This window comes from Myotis daubentonii, chromosome 1 (genome assembly GCF_963259705.1).
Source record: "Myotis daubentonii chromosome 1, mMyoDau2.1, whole genome shotgun sequence".
Taxonomy (NCBI): domain Eukaryota; kingdom Metazoa; phylum Chordata; class Mammalia; order Chiroptera; family Vespertilionidae; genus Myotis; species Myotis daubentonii.
The window spans coordinates 129,898,537-129,918,868 of NC_081840.1; the positions used below are offsets into that span (position 1 = coordinate 129,898,537).

General features: G+C 42.4%; 2 protein-coding genes across 2 annotated transcripts in view; one reads left to right on the plus strand and one right to left on the minus strand.

Moving 5' to 3' along the window:
• FAM107B (family with sequence similarity 107 member B) overlaps positions 1-20,332 on the plus strand; it is a 270,606-nt gene that overhangs the window by 74,601 nt on the left and 175,673 nt on the right. The window lies entirely within an intron of this gene.
• On the minus strand, positions 14,258-14,584 carry LOC132226728 (adenosine 5'-monophosphoramidase HINT1-like). The gene has a single exon (XM_059681207.1). The coding sequence runs from the start codon at positions 14,582-14,584 to the stop codon at positions 14,258-14,260; it is 327 nt and encodes a 108-aa protein (XP_059537190.1).

Genomic DNA, 20,332 nt, shown 5'->3' on the forward strand with positions numbered 1-20,332 from the left:
TTATACTAGCGTAGTATTCCATTGTGTAGATGTACCATAGTTTTCTAATCCACTCATCTGCTGATGGGTATTTAGCTGTTTCCAAATCTTAGCTATTGTAAATTGTGCTGCTATGAACATAGGGGTGCATATATCCTTTCTGATTGGTGTTTCTGTTTTCTTGAGATATATTCCTAGAAGTGGGATCACTGGGTCAAATGGCAGTTCCATATTTAAATTTTTGAGGAAACGCCATACTGTTTTCCACAGTGGCTGTACCAGTCTGCATTCCCACCAGCAGTGAAGAAGGGTTCCTTTTTCTCCGCATCCTCTCCAGCACTTGTCATTTGTTGATTTGTTGATGATAGCCGTTCTGACAGGTGTGAGATGGTACCTCATTGTTGTTTTGATTTGCATCTCTCAGATGATTAGTGACTTTGAGCATGTTTTCATGTGTCTCTTTGCTTTCTGAATGTCCTCTTTCGAAAAGTGTCTATTTAGATCCCTTGCCCATTTTTTGATTGGGTTGTTAATCTTCCTTTTGTTAAGTTGTATGAGTTCCCTGTAAATTTTGGAGATTAAACCCTTATCAAGATAACATTGGCAAATATGTTTTCCCATGCAGTGGGCTTTCTTGTTTTGTTGATGGTTTCTCTTGCTGTGCAGAAGCTTTTTATTTTGATGTAGTCCCATTTGTTTATTTTCTCCATAGTCTCTCTTGCCCTAAGATCTGTGTCTATAAAGATGTTGCTATGACATATGTCTGCAACTTTGCTGCCTATGGAATCTTATAGGATTTTTATGGTTTCCCGTCTTACATTCAAGTCCTTTAGCCATTTTGAGTTTGTTTTTGTGTATGGTGTAAGTTGGTGATCTAGTTTCATTTTTTTGCATGTATCTGACCAAATTATACATATATATTAATGCATGTACTCATCCATTAATCTCTCAAATTAACATGGCCTGATAAATCCAGGTTCTAAAATGAATTAAGGTGGATATTTTATTCACTATTTAGGGAAAGAAAAAAATTCCCGCCCCCTATAATGTTGCTATGGCCTGAATGTTTGTGTTCACCAAAATTCATACATTGAAACCTAATGCCCAATGTGATCAATTTAGGAGGTGGGGGTCTTTGGGAGGTGATTAGATCATGAGAGAGGAGCCCTTACACTGCGATTAGTGCTCTTATAAAAGTGGTCCTACAGAGCTAGCTTGTCTTTTCTACTATGTGAGGATACAGCAAGATTTCTCTCACCCAACCAACCATGTTGGCACCCTGGTCTCAGACTTTCAGCTTACAGACTGTAAGAAATACAATACATTTCATTGTTTATAAGTCACCCAGTCTGTGGTAATTTGCTATATAGCAGCCCAGAGAGGCGAGGACAATTGCTTAGTGTAAAATCAACCCAAATTATATAAATATTTAGGGTTTGTGAAAGTGAAAAAAGCTGAACTAGTTAGAGCAGCAGTTTTCAACCTTTTTATCTCATGGCACACATAAACTAATTACTAAAATTCTGTGGCACATCAAAAAAATATTTTTTGCAGATCTGACCAAAAAATAGGCATAATTTTGATTCATTTACACTAAATAGTCAGGTATTGCATGTTTTAAACATTCTTGCGGCACACCAGTTGAAAAATCACTGTTAGAGTAATGCTAGCTGCTGAAACAAATGCCAAACTATCAGAAGCTTAATATGGTAGAATTTAATTTCTAACTCACATAACAGTACCAGTAGGTAGAGATCAGTAAAGCAGCTTTCTGCCTACCATTGTTCAGGGACCCAGAGTGATGGAGGCTTTGCAACTTCAACTCCCTGGGGGCTATTTATATTCCAGCCAAGAAGAAAAAAAGCATGGAGAAGCCCCATAAAGTTTTATGAGCAGCCCGAGAAGTGGCATCGTTTCTCTGGACACTCCATTAGTGAACATGGTACAATCAAGCTGCATAGAAATGTAGCCCTTGGCTGAGTAGCCACTTCCCAGTGACAGCTCTGCTTAGGGAAAGAGAGTATGAATTTTGGGGCAACTATCTGTCTCTGCCTTTAAAAAAAACACCAAAATATTTCAGCCCAAATCCCCCAAATTGATGGTGATATAGGTTCCCACTCTGGCATTAAGAAGTGAAGAGACAGGGCTTGGACATGGATTGTCCCAAGGCATATCTCTTCTTTCCCCCCAGCATCCCAGCCTTGAAAACACTGCAGCAACAGGGAGCACGAGTCCATCTTTTTAAAAAAAAAAAAAAATATTTTATTGATTTTTTTACGGAGAGGAAGGGAGAGGGATAGAGAGTTAGAAACATCGATGAGAGAGAAACATCGATCAGCTGCCTCCTGCACACTCCCAACTGGGTATGTGCCCGCAACCAAGGTACATGCCCTTGACCGGAATTGAACCTGGGACCCTTGAGTCTGCAGGCTGACGCTCTATCCACTGAGCCAAACCGGTTAGGGCAAGTCCATCTATTTTTTGAAGGGGTGTGTATATCTGTGAAAGGAACTATTTATTCCCTCTGATACATGAAAAGTCTCTCATGCTCAATGTTTCTATTTAGTAACATTGAGAAAGGACTATCTAAGTGCATTACTTTCCTTTTATTTCTAGGATTTTTTTTAAGCTAGTGAAAATACAGGGGATAAAGTAAAAATTCTATAGGTCTGAATTTTCAAAATTACTTTCAATGATCTTGTGTCTATGTTGATCTTTAAAACCACAGGCTCAGATATGGTCAATATTTGATAAAAAGTAGTACCTGGCTATTATGGTGTTTATTAGACTATAACAAACTTCCTTCTGCTTTCTAAATGGTTTATTCTTCATACATAAATGTCAAGTAACCTGTGGAATATGAAATAGAAACACAGAGCTCATATGTGGCTAAGTATATTAATAATAAAATAATTCAAATAATAATAGAAGCTAACTTTTATTGTGCACTTGCTCTTGGTCAGGAAATAAGTTAAGTACTTTACATAGGTAGGCTATTTGTATCTGTATAAGTTAAGTACTCAGGATCATTTTACAGATGAGGTAATTAAGGTACAGAGAAATTAAGTAATTGGCTCCAAGTTACAAAGAAAGCATAACCCCACTCTCACCTACTTCTCACAAGTGATTGAGAAAGGCATATTAATGCCAATTGCTATGGGAAAACAAGAAAAAAAAAAGGCTCAAGCAACAATAGACACCTGGAATTAATAAAATAAAAATTTTGTATTATCAGATAACATTTTTCTTTCCATGCTTTTTAAATTTTTGTACCATGTATGCTTTATACATTATAGAACATCCTGAATACCTTTCCAAACAGTTTAACTGCTTTGCCCCATCTTAGGGAATTATCTAGTTAGTGGGAAGAGATCAAATGTAGTAGCTGTTTGCTGTCATTTCCATGGAAATAAAAAAAAAGAAATTAATTCAGAACAGTAGATATTAAAAAATATATGGGTTAGGCCAGGGCACAAAAGTATATTCTTTTAATGATAAAAACACTCAATAAACTAAATATAGAAGGGAACTTCATCAATCTGATAAAGAGCATCTATGAAAAACTCACAGCTAACGTCATACTGAATGGTGAATGATTGAAAGCTTTTGTTCTAAGATCAGGAACAATACAAAAATGTCTGCTCTTGCACTCCATTAAACATTGTATTGGTGGTCCTAACCAGAAAAAGAAACAAAAGACATCCAGATTCAAAAGGAGTAAGTAAAACTGTCTCTATTTGCATATGATGATATTGTATATAGAAAAACCTAAGTTACCCACGAAAAAAATGATTGAAACCAATGAACAAGTTCAACAAGGTTGCAGGATATGAGAGTAATGTATAATAATAAATTGTATTTCTATACTCTAGCATCAAAACTCCAAAAATGAAATTAAGAAAAACATTCCATTTATAACACCATAAAAAAGAATAAAATAGTTAAGAATAAATTTAACTAGAGGCACAATACTTTTATACTGAAAATTATAAAATATCACTAAAAGAAACTGAAGAAGACCTAAAGAAGTAGAAAGATATCTTTTATATTCATAGGTTGGGAGACTTAATATTGTTAAGATAGCAATACTTTCTATACTGGTCTATGTATTCAACATAATACCTATCAAAATTCCTGTCCCCTATTTTTTGCAAAAATCAACAAACTGATCTTAAAATTTATATAAAAATGCAAGGGATCCAGAACAACCAAAAACACTCTTTAAAAAATGATAAGGTTGAAGGACTCAAATTTCCTGATTTCAAAACTTAATTATAAAGCCACAGCAATCAAGACAGGCTAGCACTGGTATAAATATAGACATAATATATCTACAAAATAGAATTAATAGTTTAGAAATAAACCCTTATATTTATGACCAGTTGATTTTTGACAAATATTCCAAGAAAATTCAAGGGGAAATAATAATTATTTCAAAAAATAGTGCTGGTATAACTGGATAGCCACATGCAAAAGAATGAAGTTGAACCCCTACCTCACACCACCTACAAAATAGCCCAGCCAGTATGACTCAGTGGTTGAACATTGACCTATGACCAGGAGGTGATGGTTTGATGCCCAGTCAGGGCACATACCCAGGTTGTGGGCTCAAAGTGTGCAGGAGGCAGCCAATCAATGATTCTCCCTCATCATTGATGTTTCTATCTCTCTGTCCCTTTCCCTTCTCTCTGAAATCAATAAAAATAAATTTAAAAAAAAATTAACCCCAAATAGATCAAAGACCAAAATGTAATAGCTAAAATTATGAAACTCTTAGAAGAATATAAGTAAATTTTCATGGCCTTGGATACAACAATGGCTTCTTAGATATGACACCAAAAACACAGGCTCTAAAAGAAAAACAGAGGAGAACCTGACTGGATAGTTCAGTTGGTTAAAGCACTGTCCTCATATACCAAGACTGCGGGTTCAATCCCCAGTCAGGGCACATACAAATATCAACCAATGAATGCATAAATAAGTGGAACAACAAATTGATATCTCTCTCTCTCTCCATCTCTCTCTATCTCTCTTTCAAATCAATATAAAAAGAATGTCAAAAAAGTAGATGAATTCAATAGTATCAAAATTAAAACGTTTTATACTTTGAAAGATATCATGAAGAAATTGAAAAGACAGCCTATAAACTGGGAGAAAATATTTGCAAATTATATATCTGATAAGGGACCTGTATCTATAATATGTAAAGAACTCTTGCTACTTAACAATACAAAGACAAATAAACCAATTTTTAAATGAATTAAGGATTTGACTGAATATGTCTCCATGGAAGACATACAAATGGCCAAAAAACATATGAAAAGAAGCTTAATATATTAGTCATTAGGGAAATGCAAATCAAAATCACAATATGATACCACTTTACAGCCATGAGGATGGCTATAATAAAAAAGACAATAACAAAGATTGACACAAATGTGAAAAACTAGGACCCTTATAGGTGGGAAATCTAAATAGTACAGCTACTTTGTAAGACAGATTGGCAGTTTCTCAAAATATTAAATATAGATTGGCCATATGACCTAGCAATTCTATTCTTAGCTGTGTCTACATAAAAGTTGTATGTGAATGTTTACAGCAGTAGCTATCCTATATAATAAAAGCCTAATATGTTTAGTGTCCGGTTGTCTGTTCAACCAATCAAAGAGTAATATGCTAATGATATGCTATGGTCGCTCAACTGCTTGCTATGATGTGCACTGATCACCAGGGGGCAGACACTGACTAGTAGGTTAGCTTGCTGCTGGGGTCCAGCCAATCAGGACTGAGCAATACGGGTCGGACATGCCCTGGAGCCCTCCCATGGCCCCTCCCCGTCTGGCCAACCTCCTGTATCCCTCTAGCCTGGCGATTGTGCACCGGTGGGGTCCCTCAGCCTTCCTACACTCTCTCATAACCCAGGACCCTTTGGGGATGTTGGAGAGCCCATTTTGGCCTGATCGCACTCAACACAAGGGGAGCACTGCTCAGTCAGAAGCCAGGCTCATGGCTGGTGAGCACAGGGGCAGTGATGGGAGCTTCTCCTGCCTCTGCGACAGCGCTAAGGATGTCTGACTGACAGCTAACGCCCTCTTCCCGCAGGGTGCGGGCCTAAGTCATAAGTCAGACATCCCCCAAGGGGATGAGAGGGCACAAGCCGGGCTGAGGGACCCCCCCCCCCCAAGTGCATGAATTTCATACACCAGGCTTCTAGTATCCTATATAATAAAAGGGTAATATGCAAAGTGACCCTAACAGAAGAATGACTGGTCACTATGACACATACTGACCACCAGGGGGCAGATGCTCAATGCAGGAGCTGCCCGCTGGTGGCCAGTATGCTCCCACAGGGGGAGCTCTGCTCAGCCACAAGCCAGGCTGATGGCTTCCAGCACAGCGGTGGTGGCGGGAGCCTATCCCACCTCCTCAGCAGCACTAAGGATGTCCGACTGCAGCTTAGGCCTGCTCCCCGCTGGCAAGTGGACATCCCCCGAGGGCTCCTGGGCTGCCAGAGGGATGTCTGACTGCCATCTTAGGCCCAATCCCCCGGGGAGTGGGCCTAAGCCAGCAGGTGGTCATCCCCTGAGGGGTCCCAGACTGTGAGAGGGCACAGGCCAGGCTGAGGGAACCCCCCGAGTGCACAAATTTTTGTGCACAGGGCCTCTAGTCCTATTTAATAATAGAGAAGCATGGTAATTAACTGTAACTTCGCTACCCTTCCCATTGGCTAATCAGCAAGATATGCAAATTAACTGCCAACCAAGATGGCGACCAGCAGCCAGGCAGCTGAAGCGAACAGGAGGCTTGCTTGCTCCAGTGATGGAGGAAGCCAAGGTTCCCCGCCTGCCGCTGCTGGCCTCTGAGCTACAACTCTAAGAAACAATGTTGCAATTATAGAAGCTAAACAAACCCCAGAAACCTGCTTTCAGCCACTGGCCTCGGAGCTGGAGCTGAAACAGTGTTTCAATTATAGAAGCCAAACAAACCCAGATCAGCAGCCGAGGTCTCAGAGCTGGAGCCGAGCCTCAGAGCTAAAGCCAGCTCTCAGTTCCAGTGACAGCCATAGAAGGTAAATAAATCCCAGAATTAAAAAAAAAAAAGGAAAAAAGGAGAGGTTGGGAGCTTCAGTCACCTGCCAGCCTGAAAACGGCCCTCAGCCACTCACTCAGACTGGCCAGGCACCCCAGTGGGGACCCTTACCCTGAAGGGGGTGTGACCAGCTGCAAACAGCCATCATCGCCTCATCCAGGCTGGCCAGGCACCCAAGCGGGACCCCCACCCTGATCCGGGACACCCTTCAGGGCAAACCAGCCAGCCCCCACCCGTGCACCAGGCCTCTATCCTATATAGTAAAAGGGTAATATGCCTCCCAGCACCAGGATCAACGGAGCCTCCCAGCACCAGGATCAGTGGAGCCGTGAGGCCTCCTGGCACCAGGATCAGCGGAGCAGCGAGGCCTCCTAGCACTGGGATCAGCTGAGCAGTGAGGCCTCACTGCCCTGGTGTCAAGCGGAGCCGCGAGGCCTCTCAGCACTGGGATCAGCGGAGCCGCGAGGCTTCCTGGCCCCTGGAGCAGTGTGACAGGGGGCAGCACCCAAACCCCCTGATCGCCCTGTGGCTCTGTGTGTGACAGGGGCGGGGCCACAACCCCCTGATCCGCCCTGCTCTGTGTGTGACAGGGGGCAATGCCTCAACTCCCCTATCGGCCCTACTCTGTGCGTGACAGGGGGGAGCTCCCCAACCCCCTGATCGGCCCTGCTCTGTGTGTGACTGGGGGTGACATCACAACCTCCCAATCTGCCCTGCTCTGTGCATGACAGGGGGTGGCGCCCCAACTCCCCAATCAGCCCTGCTCTGAGCCCGACCAGGGGCTGCACCTAGGGATTGGGCCTGCCCTCTGCCACCTGGGAGCGGGCCTAAGCAAGCAGGTCGTTATCTCCCGAGGGGTCCCAGACTGCGAGAGGGCACAAGTGGGGCTGAAGGACAACTCCCCCCCACCCCCGCCAGTGCACAAATTTTTGTGCACTGGGCCTCTAGTATATATATATATAAAAGGCTAATATACAAAGTGCCCCTGTGGGAGCTCAACCAAGAGACCGGGAGTTCTATTGCTCGCTATGACATGCACTGACCACCAGAGGGTGGCGCAGAACGACGGAAGGCCCCGGCTGGCAGCTGGAAGGCCCGGATCAGCACTGATCCCTGGCCGGGTCTAGAGACCATACCTGTGCACAGATTTCAATGCACTGGGCCTCTAGTTATTAATAATAATCAAAAGTAGAAACATCCCAAATATATAGCTGATGAATGGAGGAACAATATGCAGTATATCTATAACATAGTATGCCTATTTGAATCTGAGAGCAAATAAACAAATGACTTGTATGGTTTCTTTGGGGGAAATTACTAGCATTTTTGCATCTTTCATCCTCCATAACATATTTGTATTAACTGAAATAATATCAATGAATATATTTTAGATTCTCAAGGAATAGAAAGGATCATTGAAGGCAAATAATTATTATTTTGTATTAGGATACTTACAAATACAATTATAATTTAATTTAAAATTGTTGATCTCTTCCCTGAGGACAGTCTAATTAAGTAGGTCAGAATTTTTATTTTAGAGAAAAGAAAATAGGACCAATATAGAATATGTCTCTGGCTGAACTCTGAGGTCCCAGGCCCAGGCCCAAGTGTTTGTCATTAGGGCAGGCTTTGTCCAGTGAACCCCAAATTAGAGGACCACTGCTCTGACAACATCATCTGGCTGTAAGGTTCATCCTCTTCTATCACTAAGTGCCATAGGATAACAATGTGATGGGAATAGCACTGGACCCCAAGATGACCTGAACTCTGGTCTTAATTCTGCACAAACATGTACAATATCAGAAATGTTGTTTCATCTTTTTGAGTCTCCATTTCCCTATCTGTAGAACTGGGAATAAAAGTTTTTACTTTTCCCAACTCTCAAGGTTGTTGAGGATCAAAACCAATAATGGCTGTGGAAAGTGAGGAAACATTTACAAATCAGAGTTAGCATGATCACTAATGTACTTCATCTACTGCAATAATCTGAGCCAACATCACCACAAAAAGCTGTCTTGTTTTTCCATATCCTACATTTCCTGGTTCACAAAAGCCAGGTAGGTTATAAATAGAAACACATTTGCATACTCAGGGGCAGATGGAGAACCAACTAGGCTTATATTTCCACTGGAAGCTATTTTGCTCGGGGAAATTTGACTTAAGCATGGTTGATGCCTTTTTGCTACTCATGAAATCATGTTGTTATTGAATCTGTAAAGTTGAAGATTCTAATATACTTCTTCTTTTGATTTGGGTAAAGACCTCCCAAGCTCTAAAAACCAAAACATGACTTTTCATCAGCTGAAAAGTTTCCTTCAAATTCATAAGACACATGTATCAGAAGATTTCTCTGGGTTCTAAGCAGAATCCCCGACATCATTCAGAAATGACAGTGAAGTGCACTCCAATTGCTTAACTGTCTGTCACTGAGGGTGCCCAGAGTTGCTGTTTCTCTGTGTTCTGGTTTGCACTTAGCCAGGACTTCACAGAAGACCACGTCTTTTCTATCTTACCCAAAGGCATCTCACTATTAATAATAATAATAATTGTGATTTATTTAATGAAATCCTGCATAGTGGCAATATCACACCCATTCTATAGAGAAGACTGAGGAGAGGTTAAATGATTTGCTTGAGCAGGAGCCAAGATTCAAGTCCATGACCATCTGACATTAGAACCTGTGTTCTTTCCACCTCACCATACCATTGCCAGGCACTGATGTGAGTCAGCTCATTGCTGTTAACCCTTTCTAGCTCTCTCTCCCTGAGCCAGACTTAGTGACTTGTAGAAAAAGATTGTGGTAGAAGGCATGTTATTTCTCAAAAGCATTGCAACTTCGTACTTGCTCTTTCTCTTGGATCATTTGTTCTGGCAGAAGCCAGTTGCCATGTCGTGAGCACATTCAAACAGCTACATTTAGAGGTCCACACGAAAAGGAACTGGGCCTGCTGCCAACAACCAATGAGGAGCTACTTTCTGAGGGAGCCATCTTGAAAGTGACCCTATAGCCTTGTCCATGTGCCACCCTCTGGACAGCACCTATGTCACCTCCCAGGGACACCAGACTGACCTTGACTTTGCAAAATCCCTCATCCCCGCATGAAGACTCCCTTCCCTTTTGCTCTTCCTACCCCTGTTAAATAGAGAAGAACCTCTGAGTATTGGAATAGGCAGGTCTATCCTCCTCTCACAGCATGAAACAGTTACAAGAAGATGGAGACATTCACCCATTTACCATTTATATCACTGTAATTAACTAGTTATTAATAACAGAAAAGGAACACAGAGAAAGCCAGACATTACAGGCACATTCCTTGCAAAACATTGGGGGAGGGAAGCACATAGGGAAGATAGATGCATGCCTAGTAAAGTTGGGGTGACATAGGGAAGATACTTGCCTTTCAATCACACCTGGGCACAGAGATGGTTAGCCAGAACGAGGATGGCCACTGCAAACACAGGAAGAGTTGGAATACTTAACTCTCTGAGCAAACAAGCTCACTCTATTGTGTTTTCGAGACTCTTTTCACATTCTTCACACACACGGACTGGACAAATGGACTGCAGCTAGCCTGTTCCTGAACTGGACCCATGAAGCCCCAGCCACACTTCTTCTATGAGAGGACTAAGGGAAATGGGACTCAGGGAATTCGGGGGATGTAATTCCAGGGAAATAAAGCTTTCTACCATATCTCATCCTCCTGTGGGAGCCTTTGGAAATACTGATTCCAGCAGAACCCCAATCACCCTACTCCCACTAGCAACGGGGAGATGAGGCACGCTCTCCTCTGGTAACAACTGCAGTCCCGACCAACATCTTGACCACAACCTGGGACAGACTCCAAGCCAGAACCATTCATGTATGAGACAATAAATGTTTATTATTGTTTTAAGCCAGCAAACTTCGGGGTAATTTGTTCACAATGATGGGTAACTAATACAACCTGCTAAACTAATGTTCTAATTTTCTTATATTTTTCTGTCCTACTAAACTTCTGTTTCTTTTTAAATTTACTTCCTGAGAGATTTCCTTGATTTTATCTTCCAGTCTCTTTTAATTTTAGTTGTCACATTTGCAATTTCTAACAGTTCTTTCATGAGCTTTGATTGTTTCTTTTTTTGCACATAATTTGTCATTGTTTTAGAAATTTCCTTTCTCTCTGAAGATGTTAATGATTTTTAAAATATTTTCCCTCTATTCTTTATATAGTCCCCTTTTTTTGTTTGTTTTGTTTCTCTCTCACTTGGGAAGGTGTCCTCAATGTCTGCTGAACCCTGCTTGCCCATTCATATTTTAAAAAGAGGCGGTAAGCAGGGGGTCAAACACTCTGTGAACTCTCTTTGTGAGGTCTGGAGTTGCCAATAAGTGATTTGACTACAGAACAACAGGCGGATCACCAGTCTCTTCTTGTAAACATCCTACCATCAGTATTTAATGCACTTTTCTCTGGTTTGAGTCTTTGAGGAAGGGTTGTTCAACCTTCTGCCTCGAGGGTAATCTGGCTATCTGGCAAATGCAGTGGTTTGAAAATTTAGCACAGCACTAAACACAGAGAGAGAAGAAATGTATTTTATTTTCCATCATTGATTCAACCCTGCTTCTCTGCCTTCCAGCACTACTGTAGGAAGAAAATGAAAATTCTCTCAGTTTTTCCAGGTTAAGTAGTTCCAAATAGGTCAGTTTCTTTGGGTAAATAGCCAGTTTCCAGGGCTCCTTTCTGGGTGCCTTCCTGAGAATCAGTCTGGGTTTCTAGGAGGATGGCTGGGCATGTTTGTAAATGGCTTTGAATCCCTGTGCTACCATCTGCACCCTCACTGCCCACTAATGAAGACTGGCAGGTCTGGATTTATCCAGGGCTTGCTCATGTGTGACAGTCTCTTATGGCATTTTTGAGCCATTATGTGGCTCTTATTACTGGATTTCATGGAACCAGACATTTGTATCTTGTCTTAAAGTCCCAGCACACTGTCACCTCTGTGTCCTGAGCCAAGACCACCAGCCCAACAATCCTCTGCACCCATACTGAGGCACACAGAGACTGGTAAAGTTCCCTAGTTAACAGAGACTGAGGGTCCAGCAATATGGCCTCAGGGCCCCTCACCAACCTCTTCCTACTACCAGTGCTGAGCTAGTAGTACTCCAACTCCATGTGAGATGTGGCTGTATGAGAACTTTTCCCCAGATGCTTGCAGGAGCCTTCATACTAGGCACCCATGAACCCCGAAGTTCTGCTATTTCTGCTCAATCCATTTAACATGCCATGTTCTAGAATTCTGGTGCAGAATAGGGAAAACAGAACACTGGCATCTGCCCATTTTCCCCCAACTCAGCTCCCCACCCTCTCTTCCCTTTCCTCCAGAAATGGCAAGAGATTTGCATTATTTCTTCCTACTCACAGTCTTTCCCTGTGTCACAAATTCCTCTAGCCCTAGGTGGCATTCCCTCCCCACTCTTCTTGTGCCCTAATGGTGACTGTTACAAGGAAACTTTTGAAGTAGTGCCCTGTCACATATTTTCAAAATGTTTTCTGTATCCCTGCTGCAAAATGAACATCCTTCTAGATGAGACTTTGCTGACATTTAGGAAATTGCTAGGCGAAGGGCCATGGACGATATAGAGGCTTTTGGTGTGTATTGTCAATTGTTGAGAGGCAGTAACACAATAACCCATTATCTCCCATTAAACAATGTGGTTAACTTACTCTGCTTAGCTGGAAGACAGCATGGATTTGAGTGAGATTCTAAACCTGTATGTAGAACAAAGAGTGCAGGGAGTTCAGTCTTGGGGGAGGGAGGTAAGGCTCAGTAGCCAAAACTGAGGCTACAGCAGAAACCTGAAGTTTAGGAACAGAAGTCAAAGGAGACAAGAAGCCCTAAAGTGAAAGGTGGGCACACTTGTAGTCTTAGTCACCACTAAGAAAAGTGCCACAACCTACAGCCCAAAGTGATTGATTTTTTTCTAAAACAAAGCCCTTCTTGAGTACTTTCAAGAAAAAGAATTCAGGGGAAAAACCACTTCTCATCTGAAGCTCTGACCATTTTGTTCCTTAAACCTTTTCCCAGCAATTATTTTTGTAAATCATTAAGTCCTAGACCCAGTATACCAATGGTCTTGGCTTCTAGTTAGTCACCCCTATTATGGTGACTTCCTGAAATATCATTAAACCTGCATTTTTCTTAAGTGATGCATACAGGTTAGGGTTGAAAATTCTGTCTTTGTAAACTTACTCTTTGACAAGAAGCTGTGAATGTAAGCCTCTGACTACTTCGGGGAAACACACGTGTACCACTGGACACTAATCAAATCAGATTCTCTGAAGTGGAGCCTAGGCATTGGTAATTTTCATATCTATCTATCTATCTACCTATCTATATATACACATGTAAATTAACAGACTTTATTTGGAGCAGTGTTAGGTTTACAGAAAAATTGAGTGGAAAGTCCAGAGAGTTCTCATATACCACCTGCTCCTCCTCCCAAATTTCCCGTATTATTAACATCTTGTATTGGTATGGTAGACTTATTAATATTTGATGAGCCAATACTGACACATTATTATTAATGGAAGTCCATAATTTATATTGGGATTCACTCTTTGTGTTGTATATTTTAATGGATTTTGACAAATGCATAATGACATGTATCTACCAATATAATATCATACAGAATAAGTTTCACTGCCCAAGAGACTTGCTGTGCTTCATCTATTTATTCCTCCCACCCCATCCCCTGGCGATCACTATTTTACTATTTTCATACATTTGCCCTTTCTAGAACGTTTTATTGTTGGTATCATAGAGTATGTAGCTTTTTAGATTACCTTCTTTTACTAAGCAACATGTATTTAAGGTTCCTCCATGTCTTTTTATGACTTGGTAGCTAATTTCCTTTCTTTCCATTTCCTTTTATATATGAATAACATTCCATTGTCTGGTTATGTTGCAATTTGCTTATCCATTCACCTATTGAAAGCCTCTTCATTACTTCCAAGTTTTAGAAGTTCTTTTTTTGCAGAACATGCATCAATGTCTTTTATTTTGTATGGGTTTTAGAAATTATTTCCTCAATTTCTCCATACATAGGCAAAAATAAAGTATACTGTTTAGCATATCAGAACTTACAAAACTGATCACTGTCTAGAGTAGGGAAAGTTATCCCTAAACATGGTTACCCAGGAGGCTAATTCATCTACTGACCTCCAAGAACATGAAGATGAACATGATAGAGAGACTGCTCCCCATGTGAGCCTTCATTCACTACCATTTGATAACCCTTCTCCAGGCCCAGATTAGCAGCACTTTTCTTGCTAACAATCATTAAATGTCCAAGATTTTTGTCATTGTCTTCTGCTACAGAAATCTGGACTATAGGCTTCTTAGGTATCACCAGAGACTGTGTTGTTGCTTGAGGGGAAATGTCATGGAGAGGAAGACACTGGTCCTCCTCAAAAATGATTTTGGCTGAGATTTCCTTGCAAATGATCTTCCTGACCCACCTGAGCCTTAGTGATCTCATCTGCCATTGTGGCTTCCTTCCCTGATGCCTCAGAGGGGTGGGGGTGGGGTGGGGGTGAGCTCTGGAAATTCTTAATAAAACTACAACAAACATTTATGTGTAGGTTTCTATGTAGACATAAGTTTTCAACTCATTTGAGTAAATGCTAAAGAGTGCAACTGTTGGATCAGGTGGTAAGAGTTATGTTTAGTTTAGTAAGAAAGTGCCAAACTGTCTTCCAAAGTGGCTGTACAATTTTTCATTCCCACCAGTAATGAATGAGAGTTCTTTTTGTAGCATATCCCTGTCAGCATTTGGTGTTGTCAGTGTTTTGAATTTTGGCCATTCTGATAAGAGTATAGTAGTATCAAATTGTTGTTTTAATTTCAATTCCCTAATGACATATGATGCTAAGCATCTTTTCATATGGTATTTGCCATCTGCTGAGATTTCTGTTCAGATATTTTGTCCATTTAAAATTTGTTGTTGTTGTTGTTGTTGAGTTTTAAGAGTTCATTGTATATTCTGAATACCAGTCCTTTATCAGATATGTGTTTCACAAATATTTTCTCCCAAGCTATTGTGTAACAGTGTCTTTTGTAGATCAGATATTTTTAATTTTAATACAGTCCAACTTCTTTATTTTTCCCCAAACATACTGCCAGGGTTGAGATCTAATGACCACAGAAAAGAGTGAATATGGCCTGGCTACATTTTTACTTTACCATTGATCTCAAAGGCTGTTTCCCTGGGAAATTCAGCTCCATGTAAAATGAGATAAGTGGGATATCATCCTATCATCCTTTCTGCAGACATGTGTCTGAAATGCACATGAAGCATGAGAACAGGAAATGGTCAAGCTGATCTGAGGTTCAAATCTTTTATGGTGAAGAGACTGAACAATCATAAAAAGTGACAGCAAGATGGGAAATGGAAGAGAAAGTGTGGGACAGCATGTCATGGCTGGACTGTTTGCCAGCAATGTTAGGGGCTGAAGGCTCTGCCATTAATAGCTCTTAACATGTGCTGTGCCTTCCACAGCCTGATCTGAAATTGTATTGTTTTTTCCTCATATAAGCTTGCTTTCTCCCCCATAAGATGGGATCCATTGAGAGACTAAAATGTCTTTCCAATTACTTTTTTAAATGTCCCAAATGAATGACTATTTCACTATTAATAGACTGAGGGTAGGGAACCATGTTTACAAATGTCAATAGTAAAGTGATTTTAACAGAATGAAAAATAGAAAAGAAAAAGGAGAATAAATAGTTGGGCCCTCCTACTTATGGCATTATTGTGGCTCCTTAAAATATCCCAGCTGCCACAGCTCTTGGAGGGGAGGGGAGTATTTGTTCCTTGAGACTAGAGTTCCCCAAGTTATAATACTAGCCCATGGAGGGCAGAGATAGAATCAGAGCTAAGCCATTTAAAATCATCTTAATTCCGTTTAAAAAATATTTTGTGTAATTGCAAGAGCGATAGGTATTTATTATCATTAAAAATACATGACATAGATAAAAGTGGGCAATGGGGGGAAAAGAGGGACATATGTAATACATGGAAGTTCCATTTTTAATTTTTTGAGGAAACGCCATACTGTTCTCCATAATGGCTGCACCAGTCTGCATTCCCACCAGCAGTGCAAGAGGGTTCCTTTTTCTCCACATCCTCTTCAGCACTTGTCATTTGTTGATGATAGCCATTCTGACAGGTGTGAGATGGTACCTCATTGTTGTTTTGATTTGCATCTCTTGGATGATTAGTGACTTTGAGCATGTTTTCATATGTCTCTCAGCCTTCTGTACCTCTTCTTTCAAAAAGTGTCTATTTAGGTCCTTTGCTCACTTTTTGATTGCATTGTTTATCTTCCTTTTGTTAAGAAACTAGACCACCAACTTACACCGTACACAAAAATAAACTCAAAATGGATAAAGTACTTAAATGTAAGACGAGAAACCATAAAAATCTTAGAAGAAGCCATAGGCAGCAAAATATCAGACATATGCCATAGCAATATCTTTACCAGTAGAGCTCCTAGAGCAATGGAAACTAAGGAGAAGATAAACAAATGGGACTACATCAAAATAAAAAGCTTCTGCACAGCAAAAAAAACCATCAACAAAACAGCAAGAAAGCCCACTGCATGGGAGAACATATTTACCAATGTTATCTCCTTTTTAATGTGGTAAAATATACAGAACATAAACTTACTATTGAAACCATTCTTATGTGTACAGTTCAGTGGCATTAAGTACAACCCCATTGTTGTAAAACCATCACCACCATCCATTTGCAGAACCTTTTCATCATTCTAAACTGAAACTTTATACCCATTATACAGTAACCCCCCAATTCCTGGTGACCCCCATTCTATTTTATGTCTCTATGAATTTGCCTACTCCAGCGGAATCATTCAGTATTTGCCCTTTTGTGACTGCTTATTGTGCTTAGTATAATGTCTACAAGGTTCATCCTTGTAATACATGTAAAATTTCATTCATTTTAAAGGCTAAATAATATCCCAGTGTCTGTATGAACATGAATATGTATCTTTTAATATGTGAATAACGTTGCTATAAACATGGGTGTACAAATGTCTGTTTTAACCCTGCTTTCAGTTCTTTTAGGTATATACTAGGAGTAATATTATTGGGTCATATCATAATCCTATGTTTAGCTTTTTTTTAGAAACCACCATATTGTTTCCCATAGTGGCTGCACCATTTTCCATTACTACCAGAAACATCCATACCAACACTTGGGTTTGTTTTTTGAAAAATTTTAAAATATATTTTAAAAATTGATTTCAGAGAGGCAGGGAGAGGGAGAGATAGAAACATCAATGATGAGAGAGAATCATTGATCAGCTGCTTCATGCATGCCCCCCACTGGGAGTGAGTCCACACCTTGGCCATGTGCCCTGACCGGAAATTGAACTGTGACCTCCTAGTTCATAGGTTGACTTTCAACCACTGAACCACGGCAGTTGGGCTGTTTTTGTTGTTGCTGTTGTTTTTTATAGTAGCCATCCTAATGGATGTGAAGTGGTTTGGTTTGCATTTCCTTAATGATTAATGATATTGAGTATCTTGTGCTTATTGGCCATTTGTATTTTGGGGGGGCTGGGAGAAATACCTATTTAAGTTCTTTGCCCATTGAACCGCATCCAGCACTGCCAGGGGTGAACCTGAGGAGGGGTGGTGAAGGATTAAAGAAAACAGACAAGAGAATACAGTTGGGACTAGGTGGATCACTGCCTGGATGAGGAAACAGTGACACAGCCTATAAGCCAAAGCTTTATTTTATAGTCAGATCACACACAGCAAAACAAGGGGCGTGGTCAACATATTTACAATGTTCTTGAGAGTTCAAATCTATTTCATTACTCAAGCCTTGCAGCACTTGCTGCACCTCCCACAGCCCATTAGCTACCTAGGAACAAGGGAGGACTATAAGGTCAAGCTTAATTGTGCTAGGAGGGCTCTGCCCGCCAAGCTGGGACTTGTATGTGGCTCTGCCACAGGTCAATCTGAGGCTTAACCCTATAGCCGCTCCCTACAGCCCATTATTTTTTAAATATGTTGTTTTTTCTTATCCTAGAGAGAGAGGAAGGGAGAGAGAAAAAAAATGTATATTCAAGTTGTTTGCCCATTTTTTTGGTGTTAATCCTTACCTGAGGATATTTTTTTTTCCCCATTGATTTTTAGAGAGAGTGGAATGGAGGGGGAGAGATAGAGAAAAACCTCGATGTGAGAGAGACACATCGATCTGTGCTGGGGATTGAGCCTGCAACTGAGGTTCATGCCCTTGATCAGAATTGAACCTGTGACCCTTCAGTCCGCAGGCTGATGTTCTAACCACTGGGAAGAACCAGCGAGAGCTCTTTTTAAAATTGAGTTGTTTGTTTTTGTTTCTGTTGTTCTGTACAGTTATTGGAGTTCTTTATATATTCTTGATATTAACCTCTTATCAGATGCATGGTCTGAAAATGTTTTTCTCCCATTCTGTGGGTTGTACTCTATTTTGATTTCACCTCAGATATATCCAGTTTAATTTTGAACCACCCCAACTCAGCCTGATGCTCCCTCTATTTTTTCCTGACTTTTCCAGGGATCTGTCTCTGGCTAGACCCACCTTTTGGAGAAGGGGCTATAATGTCTCAACATTTTTAGAGTAAACTAGAGGCCTGGTGCACAAAAATTTGTGCACTCGGGAGGGAAAGGGGGGTCCCTCAGCCAGGCCTGTGCCCTCTCGCAGTCTGGGACCCCTCAGGAGATAACAACCTACTGGCTTAGGCCTGCTCCCGGGTGGCAGAGGGCAGGCCCAATCCCTAGGTGCAGCCCCTGGTCGGGCTCAGAGCAGGGCTGATTGGGGAGTTGGGGCGCCGCCCCCTGTCATGCACAGAGCAGGGTGGATCTGGAGGTTGCGATGCCACCCTCAGTCATGCTCAGGGTAGGGCCGATTCGGGGGTTGGGGCACCGCCCCCTGTCACACTCAAGGCAGGGCTGATCAGGGGGTTGGGGCACTGCCCCCTGTCATGCACAGAGCAGGGCCCATCAGGGGGCTTGGGGCTCCGTACCCTGTCATGCACAGAGCAGGGTCGATCAGGGGTTGGGACGCTCCCCCGTCACACACAGAGCAGGGCCCATCAGGGTGTTGGGGAGCTCCCCCCTGTCATGCACAGAGCAGGGCCCATCAGGGGGTTGAGGAGCTCCCCCCTGTCACTCTCAGAGTAGGGGCGATAGGGGAGTTGGGGCACTGCCCCCTGTCACACACAAAGCAGGGCGGATCAGGGGGTTGGGGCGCCACCCTCCATCACCCACAGAGCAGGGCCAATCAGGGGGATGGGGCGCCGCCACTGTCACACTCAAGGCAAGGCCGATGGGGAGGTTATGGCTCTACCCCATCACACACAGAGCAGGGCCCGTGGGGGGGAGAGGGGGCCGCACCCTGTCACACACAGAGCTGCAGGGCGATCAGGGGGTCGGGGAGCTCCCCCGTATCAGGCACAGAGCAGGGCTGATCAGGAGGTTGGGGCGCCTTCCCCTGTCACGAACAGACCAGGGCCGATAGGGAGGTTGTGGCCCCACCCCTTGTCGCACACAGAGCCGCAGGGCGATCAGGGGGTTTGGGCGCTGCCCCCTGTCACACTGATCTTGGTGCTGGGAGGCCTTGCGGCTCCGCTGATCCAGGTGCTGGGAGGCATATTACCCTTTTACTATATAGGATAGAGGCCTGGTGCATGTGTGGGGGCCGGCTGGTTTGCCCTGAAGGGTGTCCTGGATCAGGGTGGGGGTCCCCACTGGGATGCCTGGCCAGCCTGGGTGAGGGGATGATGGTTGTTTGCAGCTGGTCACACACCCTTCAGGGTGGGGGTCCCCACTGGGGTGCCTGGCTAGCCTGGGTGAGGGGATGATGGCTGTTTGCAGCTGGTCACACACCCTTCAGGGTGGGGGTCCCCACTGGGGTGCCTGGCCAGTCTGGGTGAGGGGCTGAGGGCTGTTTTCAGGCTGGCGGGTGATGGAAGCTCCCACCCGCTCCCTTTTTTCTTTTATTTTTTTTATTCTGGGCCAGCTTTAGCTCTGAGGCTCCAGCTCTTAGGCCTCCGCTCCTGAAAGCAGGTATCTGGTTTGTTTCGGTTCTATAATCAAAACTCTGTATCAACTCCAGCTCTGAGATCCCGGCTCGCTGAAAGCAGGTTTCTGGGGTTTTGTTTAGCTTCTATATTTGTTACAATGTTTCTTAAACTGCAAGCTCAGAGGCCGGCAA